Consider the following 23,895-nt stretch of genomic DNA (forward strand, 5'->3'; position numbering starts at 1 on the left):
CTAAGACATTGCAGACGTATTGAGATACTGAGAAGAAGTCGGGTTTTTAAAGAGTTTGGAAACAACACTACATAAAGAAATACAAATTATGGAAAACATAAGGAATGGTAATTTCCCCTGACTCCTCTCTTGGCTTCCATTTAAAAGGTCTAACCGTGACTTCTTGGCTACCATCAGTTTCAAGAAGTCCATTCGAATTCCAATCATTAATTCAATTTGAAAAGAAGAGAAAATAAAGAGGAAAAGAAATAAGGAGTTGAAGAGTTATCAACTTTATTTTATTATTATAATACATTCTTATATACGTTCACATAAGTATATTGGTGAGGTGACATCATTAAATTATATTATTATAATTTATTAGTGCCATTTCATTTTTATATTTATGTGTTCGTATTTAAGTGTTTATTATAATGATAAAATAAGGAAATTCATTAAATCTCTAAAGGTATGCATTATATTTTAATTTAAATTATTTTATGTTTTTATTATATTGTTTCCTTAATAGCTCATGTGGGTCCCACAGATGTATCATGTTTTCAAATCGCTATGTCCTCAACCCATTTGCGCAGTGATAGCGATGCTCTTGTGCCTAATTCCTTTCTGACAATGTTTCCCCCCTTCGGCATGTTTCCTGCAAGGAAGTTCCCCGTAATTAAATTATATTATCATAATAAATTATTTAATCATAAATAATCATAACAGTTAACCATCTTCTCAATTCCATGAACTCGTGATAAATGATTAACTAACTTATTATCCTCACTTCGAAATTATAACGACTAACCATCTTACCATTTCACAGGATTATAACGAATTAAACTACCAACTAACTTCATGTGAACCTCAACGGCTACATTTTAAATTAGGTCAAAAATTGGGATGTAACATATGGACAGATACTAGAGGCCTAGTAGTTCTGGGAGCTGGCGGAGTAGTGACGAAGATAGCAAGAAATTAAATGCCTTGAGGGAGAGTATGGAGAAACTTAAGCTTCATCAGCAAAGCTTGGCAAAGGGCTTGTCAAATCTAGAGACAGTTGAGAGAGCCACGACGTACATGGTTTCTGCCTTTAGAAGGTTGGCGAGAAGGAGGCTTGAGTTTTCTCTGACAGGTGTCCATGATGCAGATGTACCTAATTTTAGTACGCCAGTTGCCAGTCCTATCCATAGTATTGATGATAGACTTATTTCACAAGGACATGGTTGTGTCAATCGCAGTGGAGGATAGTGGCACTGAGAATCAGCAAGTTGGGGCTCCCAGAGCTGTTGCTACAGTCAGTGTAGAGACAGTTGATGTCGTTGTTACTAGTGATACTTCACACTCTCTCGAGGGGATTATTATTGGAAAATTGTATGAGTTGTCATAGTGTTGCTCCAGTGTAGAGAGCAATTGCTTCCTCAAGTGGGTCCGATGCATGTATGGAGTCACCCAACTTTAATGTTGGTGATTTGGGTGATACAACAAAGTCAGTAGAAGTGGGTTCATACTCTAGCATTATTGATTCACAGGTTGACGTTGAGTCATGTGTACAGAGTCAAGTGTCAATAGTTGAGTCTTTATTAGGAGATGTGGATGCAAATAGTATGGACACATCTAATGATAAATTTGATGATGCTATGAATTGCACCGGGTATAATATCCCTTGCTAGGTATTAACTAATGACTCCAAGGAGGTTTTGGGTGAATCCTAAGATCAGTGTTTACAGGATCTATCTTTTGAGGTGGAAGCTAAGACGTGCGGGGATATTGATATTGCGTGGATTTCCATTTCTTCATATGAGAAGTTGATTGAGGTACATAGTAGTTGTATCTCGGATGCAAAGTTGTGAGAGGTCGATAGCACACATGCAGTGAGTGATCTTGTGTTGGCTAGTTCTGATTCGGTTTCCTATCACAGTGCAATAAGTGAGACAAAGAGCTTCAATAGGAGGCAAGAGTTACAAAGGCATCATGTGAGCAGTTAGTTAAAGGTGAGTGAAAGTGATATCTCTTCAGCTTTCGAATATTATGATGCAATCTGTCAAATATTGGCTACATCTGGTTGGAGTGCTCTTATGTCTAATGAGCATGGTGATAGTACTCTTTCTCTACCAGAGGTTCACGCGCTTCGAGAGGCTGTTAGGATCTTTAAGCATAACTATTCGTAGCTAGTTGCTGACATAGATTACCTTTTGGAGTGGGGTAGCACCTATTATGAGACATTGTTAGATCAAGAGAAGGTGGTTACGCTCACCCAAGAGCTTGAGGTGACTGTGGATTCTCTTCAGTGTACTGACTTGGCTCTTCAAGAGTCACAATCACAATTAGATGAGGTGACCATGGAGTTGGAGGAAGTTCGGACCACACTAACCCCAGATCCAATTCAGTTGCATATTGTGGTTGGTGGCAAGTTTGCTTCTACGGTTGGGAATGATAGACATGATAATGTGGCCAACACATTTGTCCAACATATGGGTGCAATAGGTACAAAGGAGGTGAGAGCATCAGTGGAGACGAGCTCTCATGGTGATTTGCTTCCTTCTGTTGGAAGCGGATCTATTTCTTCATTTCATATAGCTGGTAACATTGGATAGTTGCCGGGGCTACATTTTCAGAAGGATCAATTATGGGTCGCAGGAGAGCAGGTTGATGCTTCCACCTATAATTTCTACTGCATAGAGTCTTTCATGGAGTATCTTTTGGAGAGTTTGGATGCGGGAGGATTCATACAGAGTGTCTAAGGGTACTCTCATCCAAGGCTCTCATGCCATTCAGAGGTTGGTGGGAAAGATTGTAGAGACTGTCCACTATGCTTCCCCATAGGGATTTCAAGGTTGGGTTTGCTAAGAGGATTGCCCAAGATCCTACCCAACCAGTAGTTCAAAGTCAAAGATTGAAGCCACCTTCTGATTAGCAAACTGATATTGATGAGCCCTTGACAGAGATTGGGAGTTTTTATCGGCATTACACTGTGAGGTGTGCTCATCATTTTTCTTTTGACCCACAGGTAGAGGATTTGGTTTCACATCGATGTAGGTTGGCTCCAATTTCATACCATCCATTATGGGATGGGTTAGCACCATCTTTTGTAGATCGGATTGACAGCTGCAAGTTAGACCGCTTGCAGTATCTACATACCCTGAATAGTTTAGCAAAGGTTGGAAATGATATCAGTGTTTCAGGTTTCTATGGTTGTTACCATCTCCATAGTGCAATTGGGTATGAGTGTCAGTTTGATGGGGATTCAAGTGTGGATAGAGTTGGTATTTCAGTTCGGTTGAGTTCTGATCTGTTGTTGCCTTCATTAGTGCCTAGGGTCAGTTTTCAAATGATTCTGATGTTGATGCTCGTTATTTGGGTGTTGATGCTATAGGAGTTGCTTGTACACAACAAGGATAGTATGCAATTCTACCTATGGGATCCAAGTGCACTGTGATGTTCATTTTGCTCCAGGATTGCTTGGGGAAAAGCAATCTTAGGGAGGGAGGACTGCAATGTCCCCATTTTTAGCCGGTTCCTGTAGTTGGCCAAGTCAGTTCACCATTGCGACCCTTGTGAGCTAACAATGGGATTTGAGGGTCTCAATTGTGGTTATAGGCTTTCCAACAACCTATGGTGTATTTTGGCTCCGCTTGAGGGACTTACTATTTATAGTAAGTCAATCTATTGGTTCAGATGAGCTCAGTTGAGTTAGAGGAGTTGGGTGAGCTCTCAATTTTTATTTCGGGCTTCCTGTTTGAGCTCCAAGAATCTTGGAGGGAGCATCTATTTATAGTAAGTCACCCCGTCAAGTTCATTCATCATCTTTCATCATTAGGATCATTTTCCATTTTCATGCTTCTTCAACTATTTTCGCAAGATGGGTAAATTATTATTATTAATCATCTAAATACATGGAGGTTGCTATTTTTGTTGTTGTTGTTTGTTGGTCACCTTAGTATCATAGCTCATTCAAATCAGGACAAAAAGTTTTAAATCGTGGGAACAAGAAATAGTGGCCTTACGTGTTTGAATATTAATTTATGGTGGAAAAGGTCATTTTTGGAGCCAAAAGCAATTAATAAATTAGATTATAATGACAATTATATTTTAATGATGTGTGTGGGCAACTTCTTAAGTGAAGTCCATTTGGGAAACTTTGTGCCATTCGGAGATTATAAATATGAGACCGTTTGATGAGTAAAGCATCTGATTATTGTTTATATCTTTGTTTTTGTTGCCTTTGTGGCTTTCTTGATTTTCTTGCTTTGTGCCCTTGTTGAAGTATAAGGGTTTATGAATTTCTAAGAATATCTGATATTTGGGTTTCAAGTTGTCATAGGCAATTGTGCTGAAGTATACAATTGTCTGATTCTCCTACTATATTTACTGTACCTTGGAGATCAAATTTTTGAAAATAATCATTGAGAAGTTATTTAGTGTTCATGATTGTGAATTTAATTGCTAGAGGCCACGATTTCTATGCTACAGGCTGCCGATTCAATGTTTTAGGCAGCAACACCATTATTATAGATGCCAAGTGGTTGTGTGAGTATTGGAAGAGGACTGTGTCTATACATTTCTGAGCTGCGATTTATATTTAGGCCTGCGATTGCATTGTAGAGACCATTGCATTCCATTAACGGCCTGTGTTTTAGGTGTATTGGGTTATATTCAGCAATAAGGCAGCCAACTGGCATTATCCAAGGGTCGCGTCCAGTGATTGCATGTATTCGGGCATTATTTCTTGCAGCATCGTTATCAAGAAGTGGCTTACATCACCAATATTGGATGAAACAAATTATATCAGGTTCCAATTTGGTATTTGATAAAACTAGTAGCATTTCATATATATTTCAGTGAATTAATTAATCTGAAAAGCAGTAACTTAAGTGTCATTATTATTATCTTAATCAATTTGAAATTAGAATAATAAAGTTGTTACTATTATACTGCTGTTGTAATTCTTCATTCTCTTCATATCCAAAATTTCAAAGAACATTAAAAAAATTTGTTTTTCAATCTCATGGCTAGAGAGTTCTTTGCCGACTGTTTGACAAAATGTCAAACTTCTGATTTGATAAGGAAATAAATGTGTTAAAGCTAATTGTTGAACTATAACCGGCTGAGGGTTATTACAAATCACTAGATAAATACCCACCTATTTTTGCTGTAAAATCTCATGATAATAAAAGCACAAAATATGGTGGCAAATCTATGACATAAATATCTTGGGCAATAGAAAAATTAGGGCATGTATGGAAAGTTAAATTGGCATCCTTTACAAACCCTACAGTATTAACTAATGTGCCATCTAACTGCACTACCCCCTTCTCTGAAGTCTCATTTTTTATCCCTAACTGATCAGCAATCTTTTTAGGCATGACTGAACTAGTGGCCCCATTGTCTACCATGCAATTGTGAACTAGCTTATCCCCTATGTTCAATGGAGCATAACAAGGAGGAGGTTTTATGACTTTACCTTGAACTTTGGTCCCCTTCTTACTGCTGCCATCAGGAGCAACAAGTTGATTTATCAACATGGCCTTGCGAGGATCATGAGTAGCTTGTTTAGGAATAGCTTCTTCAGAAAAAGTTTTCTTCAACAAATCAGTTTTACCTAGTATGGCCAAGGAATCCCAAATTGACATTGTAATGTTTATTTTCTTCATATTTTCAACAATATTGAATGACACAGTTGCATGTACTTTAGGCTAAAACTTTGCAACAGGGGGTTGTACTTGTTGTTGTTGCTCTTTGTTGGTATTTGGAAGATTCTTTTGTGGAACTTGTTGGTCATTAGGCACGGATGATCTAACAACTGTTGTGTTCCTATCCTTATTGGCATTTTCATTAACAAGTGCTCTTTTCTTAGATCTGATATAAACAACAACTTGAGGATCATTTCCATTCACAGCACAAACCTCTTCATCATGCCAATTTAGAAAAGTAGCATCAACAAGAGACATATCTTGTTGCTACTCATGTTCAATCTCAGGTATTTGCTGACTACCTGAAGCGTTTTGAACCATCAAAGACTAATTTATAACCCCATTGGAACAAGTAGCTTGATTGTGGGGATGGTTACATGGGTGACACCATTCATAGTTTGCAGCCAAGTTGTTTTGCGTGGGCATAATATCCTTTATAGGATTGGCAACATTGAGAGGCAATAGATTATAAAGTCTATATGGCCTCTGACTTACATTTTGTCTATTTGCGACATTATAACCTTGATAATTTTGCCTCTTTTGGGCCTGACCTTGATTTTGCTGCTGATATCCTTGATTTGCAACGGAATTTTGGGCCTGATGGCTGTCTAGGATGGAACAGCTGCTTCTTGAAATTAACCAATTCATTTCCAAAAGTTTGCATCAAACTTTCAATCTTTTGCTAGTTGTTTTTTATCTCCTGCAGCTCCAAATAAGGTCCTACAACTATGATTTCTTAGCTGGAAACAGGTGGTAGAGCATTGGAAGGTGGAATTTGCAAAGGCATATCAGGTTGTGTATTTAGAAAAATAGCCCTAGGAGGCCTAGGAGCAATTTTACCCACCTGTATGAGGCTATTTTCTGCCCTTACTGCAATAGAAAACACTAGAGGTAATGAAGTACGTCCCATGGATTGAATCAGGACAGATATATTGTTGTTCAAAATTTTCAAATAGTACAAAAAGGCATGATTAGCACTTGACCTTACAACAACTAGTATTCTATTCCACATTTGTTGAAATCTGTCATTTGTTCTTGTGGAGCCCTTTTGATTGTTGTTAGTTGCTCTGCAAGTGACAAATGTTTAGATTTGTCTTCAAAAAATGTAGTGAAGGCATCACTAAGTTCATCCCATGTGTTGATTGAAGCTACAAGCAAACTTATGAACCACTCGAGTACTTTTCCTTTGACTGAAGTTGGTAATAATTTGACTGTTATGTCCTCTGTAACATGATGAAACAAAGTGATGCCACGTCTCTAATATGTTCAAAAGCTTTTGGTTTGGCCTTCTCCTATGAAATCAGGTAATCCTTTAAGGGCTGCCAAAGGACTATTATGGTGTTGTGCAAGATTCAGCGGGCTCCCCTGATTAAAGGGTACAAATGCAAACCTCCTTGGGACTACCATTGGTGGTGGCTGAATATGAACTTTCCGCTGTTGTACTGGAACTACAACAAGGGTTGAAAACAAATTCGCTGTAGAACTTGAACTTGTATCGGTGAAAACAGCGGAAACCTCAAATTCAAATGGCTCAGTTCTAAAAGTTGGACTTGTTAAGTATCTGATCTTAGTTTCACTTCTGCGATCTCTTCTTTGATAAACTCGAATATTAGGTGCTGACCGCTGAGTCCTCTTGGCTGGTTTTGTTCTGAAAAGAGTCCTTTCAAGCCTTTTTGGCATCTCCAACTGCTTATATTCAAAAGTTTTGGAGCTCCCGCTCTGTACTTTTCTCATGAACAACACTGATCTGGAACTTTTATAAACCACAGTCACCAAATATCCAAGTTAAAATACCTTCAGCAAAAAAATTTAGACCTTGTTGTTTGCATATTAAAACAGCAGTAATATCTTTTTTGAAACTTAAGGTACGTGTCCCACCGAGCGTGCCAAAACTATTAACTCCAAAATTTGCGCCCAAACTGCCAATGGTCCTAAAAATTTAGCAATTTTGGAGTAACATGGGATCAACCAGAGGTTGTGGGTATCCTATGCCCTGATTGAACCTTTGGGTTCTAGGTCGGCTCCTCTATGATATTGATTTGATATTCACCTATCCTAATGAAAACTGTAAACTTGATCAAAATGGGAAGAAGAATGAACTTTTAATGGAAAAACTTTGAACAAAATGCATAAAATCAAGGTGATACACCAACTATGAAATGTAGACCAATGTTTTATCTCAACACAATGAACAATCTTAACAGATGAACAACAAACACATTCCGAAGAACTTGTTATGCATATAAGTATTTCAAGATAAGGCTCTAAATGAATGTTATGAAAGGAAATTAATCACATTCAAATATATCACCTAATAGCACAGCTCATGACCTATGGATAACAGATATTAAACATGGAAGATGCAGAAATGAGACATTACGAAAAAGTTCATGAACAAAACACAATCTAGTAGCATAAATCACCAAGTATACAACCAGATATCTCTCCAAAAAATGAGTCCAAGAAATCGTACTATGCTCAAAGGCCAAAATAACAATAGATCATCACATTAACAAACCAAAAAATGTAGAAATAATACCAAGGACAAAAATTGTGACATATGCATCAATCTGCTCCCAAAAACTCCACCCTTTCTCAGTCAAAATGAGAGGTATTTTCCCTCAAAAATAGGGACTCTAGCTCGGATATCAGAGAAAAGTACTCCCAAAAAGGACTCTAGAAACTCCAAAAAAGTGTTTCGATTAATCTCAAGCTCTTCCTCCACAAAGTCTCCATGATGACAACTCAAAGAGAACTCCAAATCCTCCAAAAATCTCTCCTAAAATGACTTAAAAGTCATTAGTCAAGACTCACAGTCTAAAACAACATCTGGGACACATGACGAAAAGAAATTGCCACCACTATCAAATCACATAAGGAGTCTCCACCTGACAACTTCAAACTGACTTCAACCCCACAAATCTTGGCAATCAGAATGTCACTTACCACCTAGAACACCTAGTCAACAAATGACTCACTACCCCAATTGGAATTAATTCAAATTACCCTCCTATCTATCATTTTGTTGCATTTTAAGATTTACTATTAATTAGTTGATTTATACATCAACTAAAATAATAATATTACAATTTAAAATGAACACAACAAAACTAATAACTAATTAATTAAAATGATAATGCATAATATATAACTTTAAAAGGCATGAAGTTATACATTATCATTTTAATTAATATAAAACTTAGCAACATCTTATGGAGTGGACCCGAAATCATATTGAATTTGATTGAGGGACAAATAAAAATAAAACATAAGCCATTTGTGTCATTCGAATGTTATGGATTTGGAAGGAGAAATGGTGAACAAGGGTTTTGAAACCCTAGCCGCGATGGTGGAGGGAATCTAGTGATTTTTCTGCATTTTATACACCTAGTTTTTGGCATTTGGCATTGGATCTGAGTCTTATTATGGTCGTGCCTCATGGAGGATTTCCTACAAGCAATTTTGGCTTCACTTGTTGCACTATAAAAGCAGATCTAGAGTTTTCTTTGCTTGCCGTGGCTTCATTTTTTCCTAGAGTTGTTGTGGTTTGGTTTGTTGTTATTTTGTCCGCCATGGTTGGAAGAAATCGTGGGTCTTTCTTTGCATTTTCTTCTCTGCTGCAACTGGATGTTTTGATGAGAAAATTCTAAGGCCGTCTGGAGGGTCTTTCTTTGAGCCAACTGTAGCATTTTTGGATCCGCTTATGTTGAAGATGATTCTCGTGAAGGGGTTTTATACAGCTGTAAGCTGTTTTTTATTGGCATTGATCTTGAAGCTTTTCCCTTTCCTGTGCAATAAAAAACGTGACTCTCTTTGACATATATCTCCTTTGTTTAATACATTGTTTCTTCATCATTTTTGCTTCTAGGCTTTCAAAATATATAGATCTGGCTGCTATTTATGAAGATTTTGAGCTATTATTGGTAGTCGTGAGTCATGGAGTTTTGTTGGTTATTACCTTTGCTGCTATGAGTTATAAATAACTTTGAAACTTTTGTTGAGGATTTCATTGAAGCAAAAAATAATATTTCCTATAAGATCGTTTGTGGTTTTTTGCAGAAAATATATTATCCGTTTACAGAACTTCAAAGAAAAACGTGGCTCATATCCTAGCTTCGTTTCTCTTTTCTTATGCCCTTAACTTCTTCCAAGTGAAAGTATTTGGGCATTCTTTTTTTCCAGTCACACTATTTTGAGCTTCTTCCCATAATCTTTCTCCAGTTCGGTACTTAATAGTTTAGCCATGATTATGGTAAACATTCTGAAGTATATTTACTACACTTTTTGCTCTCTCTAGCTCCAACATACCCTGTTCAGCATTTCACGGCTATTATTGTAATGTCCCCACTATTTAGGGTTAGTTTGGGACAAGTAATACATGCAAAATAATGGTTAGAATCACAACAATAACAAAACAAACTATATTATTCTAACCTCCAATTTAATCCCAATCTTAAGTACATCTCTAGATTGGGCTGCCTAGCTCATAGCTACCTCCTCGTCTTCCCAGGAGCGCACCCCTAGAGATTCTTCTTGGATGGGGCATCCTCTATCCAAGGCCAATCACATATGCATAAGTTGACATCATCAAAATGTTCTAGCACATGGAGATTATCCATTCATTCTCAGCCATGGTGGTCAGATGAAGATCTTAACATCTCGCATACCCCATGCTTCAAGTCTCATTAAATCTCTATTGTGTTAACCCCATGAGCTAACACAATATTATCCACAAGTATGATTCATTAATATAAGTAAATTCAACATAATTAAACAAATATAATCCATAAACATACCTTTCTTACCTTCTTCCTTTCTTGGTCTATGTGGCTCTATCCTTAGTCAGCCCTTCAATGAATTATTCCTTCTAGATTATCTCAACTCTATATTTACTTTCTCAAATTCTTCCTTTTCTAATTATAAGGAAAGGATAAAATATATTTTTTTGTTTCTTCTTTTCCAAGTGTCACAACCTTTCATAATACAAATCCTTTGAAAAGTCACAACACTTCATAGTTATAATACTTTCGAAAAGTCACAACACTACATGACTAAAGTCCTTTGGAAAAGTCTCAATACTTTATAATCACAATATTTTTGAAGAGTGGCAATTATTCATAATTATCACCCTTTCAAAGGCTCAGATCCTTTCAATATCATTGATACCTTTTCAGAAAGTCACTTCCTTATATTCTTCATATTACTTTCCTCTTCCATTTTTACTTTTTGAACTCCTATCTTCTCTTCTTTTTTCCCCCCTCTAAAATAAACTCTCTTCCCTTTTATATCTTAATTTTAAGGATTCATATCTACTTGTTAAGCATCTCTTGACTTTTCATTAGATTTAGTTCATTTATATTATTCTATGTTATATTATTTATTTACTTACTTATTTTTGTTTATTATTTTTATTTTATAAATTCTATTTATAAAGTTAACATACTTTCTACAATATTGTATCTTGTTGGTCTCTTGTTGGATGTTAATAAATTTATCTTATTTTATCTTGCCTACCCCTTATTTACTTGCAAACACATTATACTTAATAATTTGAAATGGATATTGATGCCACTAACCCTACCTATTTCTTACCTAATATAAATTCACAATTGTGCACAGTTATTAGAAATCGTGTACACAAATAATGTAAACTTTTTAATGAAATTTTATGTTTGATGTTGTTTTATTGCACTCGGAGTTTCTAAAGCATTGGATTCCAAAAATATGTTCTTCCTCAGACATCGTATTATAAAAAAATTGTTATTACTTGACAATCATATTGTCAGCATTCAAATGTAAATCTCATTAGGAGTGAATCCTTGTAAAACATAGATTATCTTGCAATAGGATATTGAGCCTAAAGTTCTACACACCTTTTATAATTACCAAGAGCACATCTTCCTTCTACTGTCTTTTGTCCATCTGTGCAAAATAGATGTTTCACATAATTATGAGACAGCTACAAGGAATCAAACAAAATTCAAGAAATAACTATTAATCAAAAACTGAATTCTTTGTGCCTATTCAATCTGTCCATTACATTGAACTATTTGGTGAATCACAAATTTCAAGTCACGTGGAAACAACACTTAGCTATTGATAAGAAATGAGTTAGAACAATTCAATTAAATTTTGGCACTGCTTACTGCAACAAACTTCTAGCGAACAAGAAATCCATGCCATGTGCAAATAACATTTAAAAATTCTACTCTTTAGCCATCATATTTAATTCTCACTTTAAAAAGACTACCAGAAACAATATTATAGAGCCATCTCATAAGGTGAGCAATTACAATTTTGAAAACAATGCAAGTTTAATGTTTTAGTCCTTTCAAATTAAGAGTAAATGTATCCCCAATCATAGCTACCTAAGATAACAAATCAAATAGAATTATATTTAATTAATAAGATTATAATTGAAAAATTGTCTTTCAAACCATGCAAGGTATCTGTTGTGAGGTTTTCACACCATCGCCCCAAAATTTTGGGGACCCCCCTTTTTTTGGTTGCCTTAGCAATTTTTCGGTCCAAAGGTTTCAAATTTGAACATTTCACACCTTGGACGCCTTCGGGCCAGGAGGGATTTGATTTACTATGATTTCCTTTTTCACCTGGTGTTAACTTGATTTTTCGGAGCATGTAATTTTGTCCTTAGGACAAACAAATTTCAAAAACAACATTTTTTTTTTTTTTTTATGGTTAAAACGAATACTTGGCAGGATAAAATTGCAATTTTTAGACTTAGACGGATTTTGGAAATTGGATGTAACTATATAAACTTGAACATTTTCAAATGAAAATTGCAGATTTAATTGTTTTGGAAAATCTTGAATTTTTGGTGACAAGGGAAATTTCGTGATAGTGAAATAAAAATTGGAAAATCGATTTTGGATGCTAGAAAATGATTTATTTTGGGTTAAAAATTAAAATTGCATTACAAAATTGGAAGTGGACTTAATTGCAAATTTTGCATTAAATTGGTTGAAATATTGCTTAGAAGTTTTTTAAATGTTGAAAGAAATTGGTAAATTAAAATTGAAAATCGATTTTGGCTTGCTAGAGTTGATTTTAATGATATTTTAATTGCTAAAATGCTTTTAAATGATAATGTTGGCATCTCCTAGGCTTTCCTAATTTTATTTTGCAATTTTTGGTCATAACCAGCAATTAAATGTGCAAATTTCACTATAGGCAAATTAATTTAATGTTGCATTTAAATTTGGGCCATTAATTGGGGGGATTTTGAAATTTTAAAAGGAAGTGAAATTGAAATTAAAATCATATTTTTGGGCTAAGTGTTTGTAATTTGGAAATTTAATTTGGCCCCCTTTGTGTGTTAAATTCAATGTATTTTAAAGCCTAAAAGGTGTGAAATTCAAGGTAAATTATTGGGTCCACAATGGGGAAGGCTTAAAGCTATATTAGAGGCCTACATGACTTTTTTTTTAATTTTCAATTTTAGGGCTTATGGTAATTTCGGATTTGGCTAATCTAATCCCCCTTATTTAATTTTATTTCCCTCCAATGTAGGTAGGCCCTATTCAAGAAGGCAAAAGTTTAGTATAAGAGAGGCTCCCCCCTCTTTCATTTCTTCATTCCATCTTCCTCCTCCTCATGTGGTGAGCGATTTTCTCTTGCTTGGGCGAAATTTGTAGAGGTCTGAATTTCTCTTGCTTGAGCAAGGCAGAAATAAGTTAGAATCCATCAATAGAAAGAAGGTTGGAGATCGATAAGGGTAGTCCATATCACTTAGAACGAAGGGGCAAAAATAAGTGTTTAGGATGGTAGATGCTAGTGCAAGCAAGAACCCTAAGGGAACATATACCAAAAAAACAAAGAAGACATGATGTCAAAGACCGCCTTTTTCTCGAAATTGAAGCAAGTTTGTGACACTAACAGTGGCACTATAAACATAATACAGTTAAGAGACAAATGATGGATCAGGCGGCTAAGTCATTTCAGGATAACCAAGAGGCTTATTTCATTCATCTAAAGCGAGATTGGCTACACGAGGGCAAGAAGGGAGTCACCAGATCATCAAGGCTCACCGTGTTAGACTTCAAATTGGAGTATGGCGACCTCATTGTACTGCTCAACTAAGTCATGGGCATCTCACAAGGTATGTAATTCAAGAATTGGATGTATTACTTTATTGATGAAATTGTAAATGGGAAGGGCAAATTTGATTGGGCTAGAATTATAAGCAAGAATTTAGAGTTGCAACTTAGGACAATGCAAAATCAAAAGCAATTCTATATGGGGTCCTACCTCTTTTATTTGATTTAGAGGCGGTGAAAATTGAAAAGTGAATTTCAAGGAAGAGAAAATTTAGAGGAAGTGATTTGAAAATATTTGAGGCTAGCGACCAAAGGGATAATTCAAGTGGACAAGAGGAGAACATCAATGAGACAGTATTTGGATCAAGATTGGATGAGTTGGGGAAGATTGTCATCAAGAAGAAATATTTGGGCACCCTTGCCTCCCTCAACACCTTTATCGGATATGCGAAAGAATATGAGAAGGATCATGAGAAAACACTGCAAGTAGCGAGCAACATGATGAATTCAGCTGAGCTCAAGATGAAACATACACTTTGCCCTCCCATGAAGGAAGTCAACGGCAAGCTAGCCAAGTTCATTGCTTTGGCTAAAAAGATGAAAGGAAGGGGTAGAACTATATTAGAAGATCATTTGATGTAAGCCCAAGTGGCAAATTCTCCTTCTCAGGTAGGATAGGTATTTGATTCTGATTGGCTACCATTTTGGTGCCTTCTCATTGGTTGCCACTTTTTATTTTTTTTCATTGGTCCATTGATGAGGTGGCGTCTTCTCATTGGCTGATGGGGTGGCAACCCTAATTAGGGTTTCTAAGATCCAATCTGAATCGTTGATTTTGCCTCTTAATCTCTACCGTTGGTTGTAATTTTGGCCTCTATATAAGGCTATTTTCTCTCATTTGTAAAAGGTGGAAGAAAATTGTTGCAAAGATAATGCCAAAAAATCGTTTTTCTTTCTCATTGTTGTGACTTGCATGGTGATTAAGGGTTTTTGGTGTTGTTGCATGGTTTCTACTTCCAATAGTTAGAACTAGTTAGATTTCATTTAAAGTTGTTAAAGTAGATTTTATTTCAAGAAGTTGCTAAGTAAGAGTAAGAGTAGATGGATAGTGGCATGGTAGCATTAGTAGATGTTTGATAGGGATCTATAACTAGGCCACTAGCATCCTAGTGGCTTGTTGGGAAGCCTTGTGTGGTAAACTAGTTCATTTTCCTTTATATCATTGCATCTATGGAGGTAGAGCCACTGGTAAACTTTCATTAGATTCGATCCCCGTACATTTGCTAGTCTTTCCATTCATAAGAGTAGGAGTAGAATAGCGTGTAGTTTAGAAGTTGGAGTTTTGAAGAAAGAAAGTTAGGAAAGAGTAAGTCATAAGAACATTCACCCTCCATCACCATCACCTTCTCCATCAATATCATCTGGCATTCAAAACCATCATCATCACCATCTCACCAAAACCCAAATCATCCTTGAATGAACAACATAAGGCCACCTATGTGATTACCAGCAAATCACATCGATATAACTGAGTTAGTATCCACAGGTGTAAGGAACATTGGAGTTTATCTCATGTCTTCATGAGTATTAACTTTTCAAGAGAGGAATTGAGTGTTGGATATTCCATATCAAGTATTCAATTGCTATATGTTATGTAGTGGTACAAAACTGACATCAACAGTATCTTCCATTCCCCATGCTTTTCACAAGTAGAGATCGTACGACCTATTTTGGAGTTTTGAAAAAATAAAATATTTATATGACATTTAAATAAGAACAAGATAATGTTCTATATTACCAAATAGTATATTTTTGTTGCCTTATAAATCTGTATTTACCCTAAGGCACAACTCAGAGGTACCACTAAAACCATCAACCAAACAGTTGCGAAGGCACTGAATCCTATTGACCCATCTACAGTTCCACTCTTACAAATCATAGAACCAACATTTTCACTGAATTAAAAGCCATCCAAAGGTGATTGTTCACATGCATTTCTCATATTCAATGCTTCAACATATGGCAAAAGTAACAAAAATCTCAAATGTTTTTAAAATAATGGACATTAGCCTCAAGGAGAATGAATAATGACAAGAAAATGATTTGATGTCCAAAGGTGCAACATTTGTGTGTGTGTGTGTGTGTGTGTGTGTGTGTGAGAGAGAGAGAGAGAGAGAGAGGAACCAAGGGGGCAGAGGTTAGCAAAGAAGAGATGAACAAGAGGGCAAAAAAGAGAGCAGAAAAGGGTTGAAGGGAGGAGAACAAAAAACAAGAAGAAACGGGAGGGGGGGAAAGTCAACTTGGGGGGTGATTGAGACTCTTGATGGAGGATAATAGCAGATGCCACGAAAGATTGAGGGCCCAAACTTTGCGGCAATTGAGATTGGCGGGGTGATTAAATATTTCAATAGCCTCCTTCATCTTCCTCTTGTAATAATTTTCTTTCATGAGGATTTGAGTGTTTTTGAAACAAATGTGATGTTTGCTAGAAAATGAATGCTCGGCTAAGGTGGATTTAACCACCCTCTCATGCTTATATCCTCTTTCTAAATATAATATCATGGATTGTGGAAAGTTGTTATTGTTAATCTACACTCTTCATGGAAGGGAATTGTTTATAAAATACAAGCAATTCGAGTGTTTAAGAATCAAGCTTTCAAAGCAAGTTGTAGACTTAGCGTTTTTAAAAATATGCAGGGACTCTCATTTGATCCCATCGTTCGTCACAATTGTGCATCATTTGAGGAATGTCCATACTGATCACATTTTCTTCCAAGCAGGTCTAGCCCTCCTCAGATCCATCATCATTTCCACTAGGAGATCGATCAATGCTCTCAACTCTAGGCTCTTACCTCTTTATTTGGAGCTTGCTTCCTCTTTGAGACCTGACTTGTGGATCCATTTTGATACCTCATCCTTCACCCGAGCTTTGGGTCACCAATTGGATTCGGTTCGGAGACAAAAGAAGAAATTTATTTCTGGACTCCATAATTGTAAAGGCACGAGCTCGACTACTTCCTCCTCCCCCAACATGTGTTGCGCTACTTCATTTTCTTCCTATCCTACCATCTCCTCTCCTAGCTCTTGCAGTGCACCTTATCTCTCTGCACAACCACTTCATCCCACCTCTCACCATTCTTCCCAATGGCATATAGGGGTCCACATCAACTCCCCTGCAATGTCCATCTGTTGCCAAATCCATTTTGTGCGATCAACCTCTTCTCCACCTACAAGCTCTTCTAGTTGTTTCTCTCTCGAGCGTCTTCCTACTACATTGCCAAGACCCTACTCCAATTCTCCTCCGGCTGCAATGTATCACAGAGAAATTTGTGCCATCATTCCAATCGTTGATGGAGGTTGCTTGCTCGCACAACAATCCAGCTCTAATAGCTCCCTCACATAGCAGAATTGCAGCAACGGCTCTTTGGTTGCCTCCATCAAGGATTGTCTTGTCGCCAATGGCTCTTCAATGGGATTTCCATGTACGTCCTCACTTAATCTCATTGCTTCTCTTTCAATTTTTTGGCCCATTTATTATTCTTTTTCTTGTGAACTCGACCAACCTCGAGCCCCTCCCTTGTTTGTCTATAGAGTTGATAGCATTTATGTTTTTGATCCTTTTGCGAAGTGCCCTCCCATGTGTCCCCTCCTTCGCTCATGTAGTGGCCTCTTCTATCCCTCTAACACTCTCTCTTGATTATTCACTTTCTCCTTCCTCTAGTGTCCCTACATCTCCTCCTGCCCATCTTTCTCCCCCAAGCACGCTCCACCAAGTTCCCTTGTCCAATCTTCTTGTCATTAATGATTGGGAATCAAAATTCGTGGTCCACCTTTCTCACGTTGTCTTAGATCCTCTTGATTTCAATTTCCTAAAGCAAAGTCTCAATTTTTCACTCACTCGTCACTTCATTCCTCTTGTGGACCTCCTCATTGAAATTGAGAATGTCATTCATGTTCTTCCTTCTAAGGCTCGTGAAGAGGTAAGAAAAGATTGCATGGTTGCCCTTAGGCGTCCAAAGCCTCTGAGGAGAAACATTTCGAAATTTGAGTTTCATTCTTTCAAAAATGACCCTATTCCAAATTCCAAATTCAAGTTTGCATATTGAAATATCTTGCTTGTTGACATGTTTAAAGGTACGTGTTTCTTTTGTGTTCGTTTTCGTGTTTGCTTATTTGTTTTCTTGTTTTTCTTCATTTAAAAGAAGTTTCAAGTTCTTTCCCAAGAACTTGATCATGTTTCATTTCACTCCATTTTCCATTAACCAATGCGAATGCATATTTTGATTCCATATTTCTCATTTCATGCAAAGGCACATTGCATCATTTCATTCGATATCCACCATTACACTTCATGAACAGTTAAATGTAATTTCCCATTTCATGTCACAACACATTGTATCTCATGTTTTGCATGCAATTGCATGTAAACTCACTTTTTATCTACATTTACATGCAATCTCACTTTTCGTTCCTCATTACATGTCACATATACATGTAATTCACTTTTAGTGCAATGACATCTTGAGAACTTGTTTTTGACTAAAAGTCACTTTTTAAAAGTCGAAAGTTTTCATTTGCATGCATTCCTATGCATTCCACTTCCATGTCTTAAAGCTATTCATAAAACGTTCACTTCCACCTCATATTTTCATCTTCACAAGCCGTACTCCAACCTTCACATATGCATGTTATCTCTTTTCAAGATCACCATATTAGATCTTTGAAGTATCTAATCCATTCTTCGAAGCTGTGTTGTTGATCGAGAATTGACACTTTTATGGAAGCCATATCCTCTGATGATGCATTCACATTTTGGAATTTTCATGCTGCAACACAAGCACAAGGGACGTCAGACAACTCAGAGGTTCAATCTAACAAACATGCTCTGCATAGACCACGTTTTGGTATTTCTTCTGCTAAGCCCCTCGTAATTGGTCATTATATGATCATTTTTGTACACAAAGCAAAAGTCATGGAAGCAAAACTTCAATTGATCACATTGAAGAAATACAAAGCCAGATTTGACTTTGATTAGAGAAAAATGAATTCTCAAATTAAGAGGTTGTTTACTCATGTTCATCGTATAGAAGATGTTTAGATCAATATGCAGACGGAGTTGGATATAATGAAAATAGACTACTGTAGGTTGACTTTGCAATAGATCATTGATCTTAATATGCTCGAGATTCCCTCTGATTTTTTAGGTTGAAGATGATGGTAATATTATTGATCTAGAATATCATCAGGTTGGTTTTGATAAACGATATCCTTTTCCTATTCAATGGTAGAAAAAGGAAGGTACATCTATCCTTCATAGATTTCAATCCATTCTAGCAAACACCAGCAAGTGGTTCAAAATCAAAGGTCCTAAAAAAGTCAATCCAAAGTTGGGTTTGAATTGTCAAAGTTTTGGTCCTCCTAGAATAAAGTCGCAATTAGAAATTGTTGGCAAAGATGGAGCATCTTCATCTGATATAAAGAAATCCCCCAAATTCAAATTGAACGATGGAAAGGGATTTAAATTATCTCAAACACCTAAACAAGTTCAAGAATCAGAGGAAGAATCAAACGAAGAACTTGATGAAGAAGATGAGGAGGAAGAAGAAGTCATGATCATATCTCCTCTGAGACCTGCACAAACTCATGAACCATCTATGCAGAAGACACCTTTTCTGGGTACAATAGATGATAAAGTGGATTCGTTTTCCACTGTTTTCACACCTTCCATCCCAATTTTAGAAGTCAATACATTGGCTCTTGCTATATCTTGAGCAGCTCCTCTCAATTTAATAGTTGAACAATGTGAACATTTGGAGAATGTGTTTGAAGATTTTCCAACTCTTACAGAAGGTCAAGTTTCTCAACTTGACACTTTTATGACTGGCTTTGAGTTTTTCATGACAAAATCCTTTTATCATGCACCTATGAATTCAGCTGTGCAAACTTAATCTTGCTCGGTCACAATAGAGATACAATCAGGATCAATGCCAATGGTCTCCATTCTACCTGCTTCCGCAGTTGAAAATTCCAGTTTGCCTGCATGGTTAAGCAGGATCACAATGAAGAGAAGGAAGGTTGTTGTACCCCCAGATGATCTTCCTATTAAGAAAACTAAGTCCAAATCTTTGAAAGATAAGATTATTTCAAGGATCTTAGTTGATTCAGAAAAAATCAAGTTTGTAGAAGTTGTTGAACCACTGGTGGATAAGCCTGTTGAAGAGCTTCCTAGTTCTAATGATAAGTTCACCAAGGTAGAGATTGGAAATCAGTCACGATTGGGTTGCTTACAGGATGCCCAAGATGTCGATGTATCAAAGAGCAATCATGAATTATGGGAAAGGAAAAATCAGCTCAAGAAGCAGGTTGCTAGCTTAAACGAGGTAACGCAACAAAAATCTTCACAACATGCGGTTGTATCTCAGACACCTAAGGAGAAAAGGATAGTGGAGGTTGCGAAACTTGGATGGGAGAAGTCATTTTCGAAGGAATACAGGCCATTACAGATACGGTTAAAGGCCTTGAACGTATCAAGCATGTTGAAGAAATGTTACATGACCTGATTAACTCTTTAAGTCAAGAAGCTGACATACTAAAAGAGATTTTGAATGAATGGGATGAAATTGCCAAATCTGATTTAGACGCCATGGTCACATGTAATGTCTTCTATCCTGTGAAATGTTCTACAGATGCCAAGGACTTATGGGCTATAAAGAAGAGACACTAAGTAAACTAATAACAAAGTTGCAAGCAACCCTTGGAGATTGTCAAGTGATAGAAACTAGAAACATGTGTGATTTAGAACAAATAGGATGCAAAAATCTTGATGAAAATGATAACTTTGTTGTAGTTGAAGAAATCACGACGAGATATACAATCAAGATCAATGCTGATTTGGATTCTGAGGATTTTGGTTCTCACAAAATGAACAAATTTGCCTCGTATAAATCTTTGGCAAAGCACTTGCAAGATTCTCTGGCGGCAAAATCCAAGGTTGTGAAATCAGCATATGCTAATGCAGTTAGAATGGAAGCCATATCAAAGAGAATGGAGATTTCTGATCTTCCTACAATGCGTGATGTTATCATCAAATTCAAGGCACAAAAGACCAATCTTCAAGATTGTTATTTTGTTTTTATTATTGTAGATCAAAGAGGATGTATTGCATGAAAAGGTGTAAATACATGTAATACAAATTACATGTATAATGACATTTAATCCAATAATTTCTCTTTCAGTTAGACTCAGTCAAAGTTGATTGAGTTTCTCCCACTTTTTCCTCCATCTTTTTCTCAACTCCTTTGCCTATATAAAGGAGTGTTCTCTTATTGTAAAATCTATCTATTATTATACACAAAACAGCTCTAGAGAAATTGTGCAAGCATAACTTTGATTGTGTGGCACCTTTTTGAAAGAAAGTGAATACAAAGAATCAATTGAGACTTAACTTTGATTGAGTAAGAATGTTACTTGTGCAAGTTAGAAGCTTTGACTGTGATTTGCATTTGTTGTCTTTGATTCACATGTTTTGTATTCTTGATAATTGAGTTTAAAAAGAGTTAGAAAGCAACCGGATCCGAAGCTTTGACTGGGACTGGTTGTAGAGATATATAGACTAGAAGCTTTGTCTGTGGCTTATATTTCTTTCTTGATTCATAAAATAATTAGGATATCTTTACTTTCAGAAGTCTTTGTGCCCCAATAGTAAAGCTTATTCATATAGAATTACGACCGGACTTAGAGCCAAATCAGTACACTTTCAGCTAACCTTTGAGTTGGTGTTGGTTTATCAGTATCACCGTTTCCAACTATTAGATAAAAGTGTAGTTAGAGATTTCACCATGCCCATTACTCTCTCCACCGGTAAGTGGATTCTTTCCTGAAAGTTAAGGGGAAAGAATATTAGTAACACCCCTTTACGAAATCTCTCAAATTTTTGCTTACCTTGAGTTGATCCAAGGAATGGTGAGAAGGGGGAGCCTTCCGTTTAAGGTAGGAGAGACTTTGTCTCACACAATGTGGTTGGTCATTCCTGAAGCATTTACATAAAGTTCATCCTTACCCACATGCATTTCATCTTCCTAAGTCCCATTTTCACCCTTTACGTGTTCTTTACATATCTCATTCATTTTATTGCATAAATTCCATGAGTATTTAATTAATGCTCCGATTACATTATCCTTCAGGGATCTATCTTTGCCAATATCTTCATGGAGTCCATATCTTCCGATGATGTATTCACCCTTTGGAATTTTCATGTCGCAGCACAAGACATGCCCGCATCTACAAAGTCCAAAGGAAAGTTGAAGTACTAGTATGACAAGGAGTGAGCTCATGCAACTGCATCTCATGTTTCATCTCCTCTGGTTCAAGTTTCTAACACAAAAATTGAGCACATTGACATGGCTGATTTCTTACAAAGGGATGAAACTCCTTCAAATAGAGAGATGAGATGCATCAAGAGAAGTAACATTCATTTGGTGTACCCTATGCCTGCTTTGGAACCAAAATTTGTCTTAGGATGTGCTCAGCATTTCAGTCCTAAGACCAAAACAATCAAGGATGCAGAGGGTAACATCATCATTAGCCTGGATCTAGAAGTTATTGAACAGATCTTTTGAGTTCCTCACAATGCAGAGTGTGTAGATCTATCAAAAGAGATGTCTTTGGAGTTATGGAATGAGAAGAAATCAAATTATAATGCATATTGGTTGGATGTCAAAAGATATAATTTTACAAGATGGCCCAAAACAATTCACAAATCAAAGTTCAAGCCAGAATGCAAGGATTAGATTACTCTCCTTAGTAGAATATGTGGTCTGGTGACTTTGAGCCATGGATGTACAAGTTCATGTTTCAAATCTTTGATAATGAAGAACACATCTTCTGGGGGGAGCTTATTAATACAGCACCAATCTATATGAAGTCCTACCTAGTTTACATCTATATGAAATCATACCTAATTTACATCGTTGCGTCTATGGGATCTTTATTAGGTCTTTCAACTAAAGGAGATCGGCTTCAAGTTCCAATTCGAAACTATTATGATCAAATCACATTAACACAAAAAATATCACTATAGGAGAGTCCAAGATGCATTTTTTGGACATTTCAGGTGTCAGCTTGATAAATAGCTAGTAATCACGAAAGTATCAGATGAAACTTGGAATAAGGTGAATCGATTTGGTGCCATCTTTTTGCAATTTCCAACTTTCACTTATTTGAGAGTTGATTATTTCAAAAGAGAACCACATACCTTACCAAGATATGTTACCGATAAGATCATTTTGATGGAGTTAGCTAGACAACTTATGGAGGTGCACACATATAAAAATACTCAACACAAGCCAGGATTTGCTATCACTACAACCAAGTGCTTGGTAATTGGTCAATATATGATCAATTCAGTGTACAAGGCAAAAGTTATGGAAGCAGAACTTCAACTTATCACATTGAATAAGTTCAAAGCTAGGTTTGATTTCAATTACCAAGGAATGCACTCAAATATCAAAAGAGCATTCACCCATGTTCATCGTATAGAGGACATATGGATTGATTTGCGCATAGAGTTGGATATCATGAAGATGGATTATTGCAGGCTCAGATTGCAACAGATCATTGATCTTAACATGATTGAGATCCCTCCCAATTTCCATGTTAAAGATTATGGCAATATTCTTGATCCAGAATATCATAAGGTTGGCTTTGACAAGCAGTTTCCTTTTCCCATGGAAATTGGTAATTATCTCCTACACAACTCGAGCAGTTTCTTTCGGGTTGGTAATTATCTCCTACTTATCAAGCAGTTTCCTTTTCCCATGCAGTGACAACAAAAAGAAACTGCTTCTATCTTTAATAAATTTCAATGCATCTTGGCTAATACTAAAAAGTGGTTGAAAATCAATCACCTCAAGAGAGTATATCCTAAGCTCGGAGTAGATTGTGATCATTTTGGACCAATTGGAAAGACAAGTAGAAATTTCAAGAAAAGATGGTGCATCTTCCTCAGTTCTAGCTAAATCTCTCAAGTTCAAACTTAAAGGTGGAAAGGGATCTAAATTTGTTCAAGGATCTTCTCAAGGGCCTGTGCAGGTTCAAGAATTTGAAGAGGAATCTTCAGAAGAGTCGGATAAGCAAGATGAAGAGGAAGGAGAGATTATGATCATTTC

General features: G+C 36.5%; 1 protein-coding gene across 3 annotated transcripts in view; it reads right to left on the reverse strand.

Moving 5' to 3' along the window:
* The window catches only part of LOC149562491 (uncharacterized), a 206,540-nt gene that overhangs the window by 126,475 nt on the left and 56,170 nt on the right, over window positions 1–23,895 (reverse strand). For 2 of the 3 annotated variants that reach the window (XR_016363954.1, XM_089825979.1), the window contains exon 4: window positions 11,546–11,594. The exons of the other annotated variant lie outside the window; for it this stretch is intronic. Coding sequence is in view for 1 of the 2 variants with exons in the window: in XM_089825979.1 (XP_089682105.1) it covers window positions 11,546–11,594 (49 nt within the window). In the remaining variant the exon portion in view is untranslated. The remainder of the gene's footprint in view (window positions 1–11,545; window positions 11,595–23,895) is intronic. 3 annotated transcript variants of the gene reach the window in all.

Source organism: Cupressus sempervirens, chromosome 4, assembly GCF_028749045.1.
Source record: "Cupressus sempervirens isolate cs-2001-9-10 chromosome 4, ASM2874904v1, whole genome shotgun sequence".
In the NCBI taxonomy this organism is placed as follows: domain Eukaryota; kingdom Viridiplantae; phylum Streptophyta; class Pinopsida; order Cupressales; family Cupressaceae; genus Cupressus; species Cupressus sempervirens.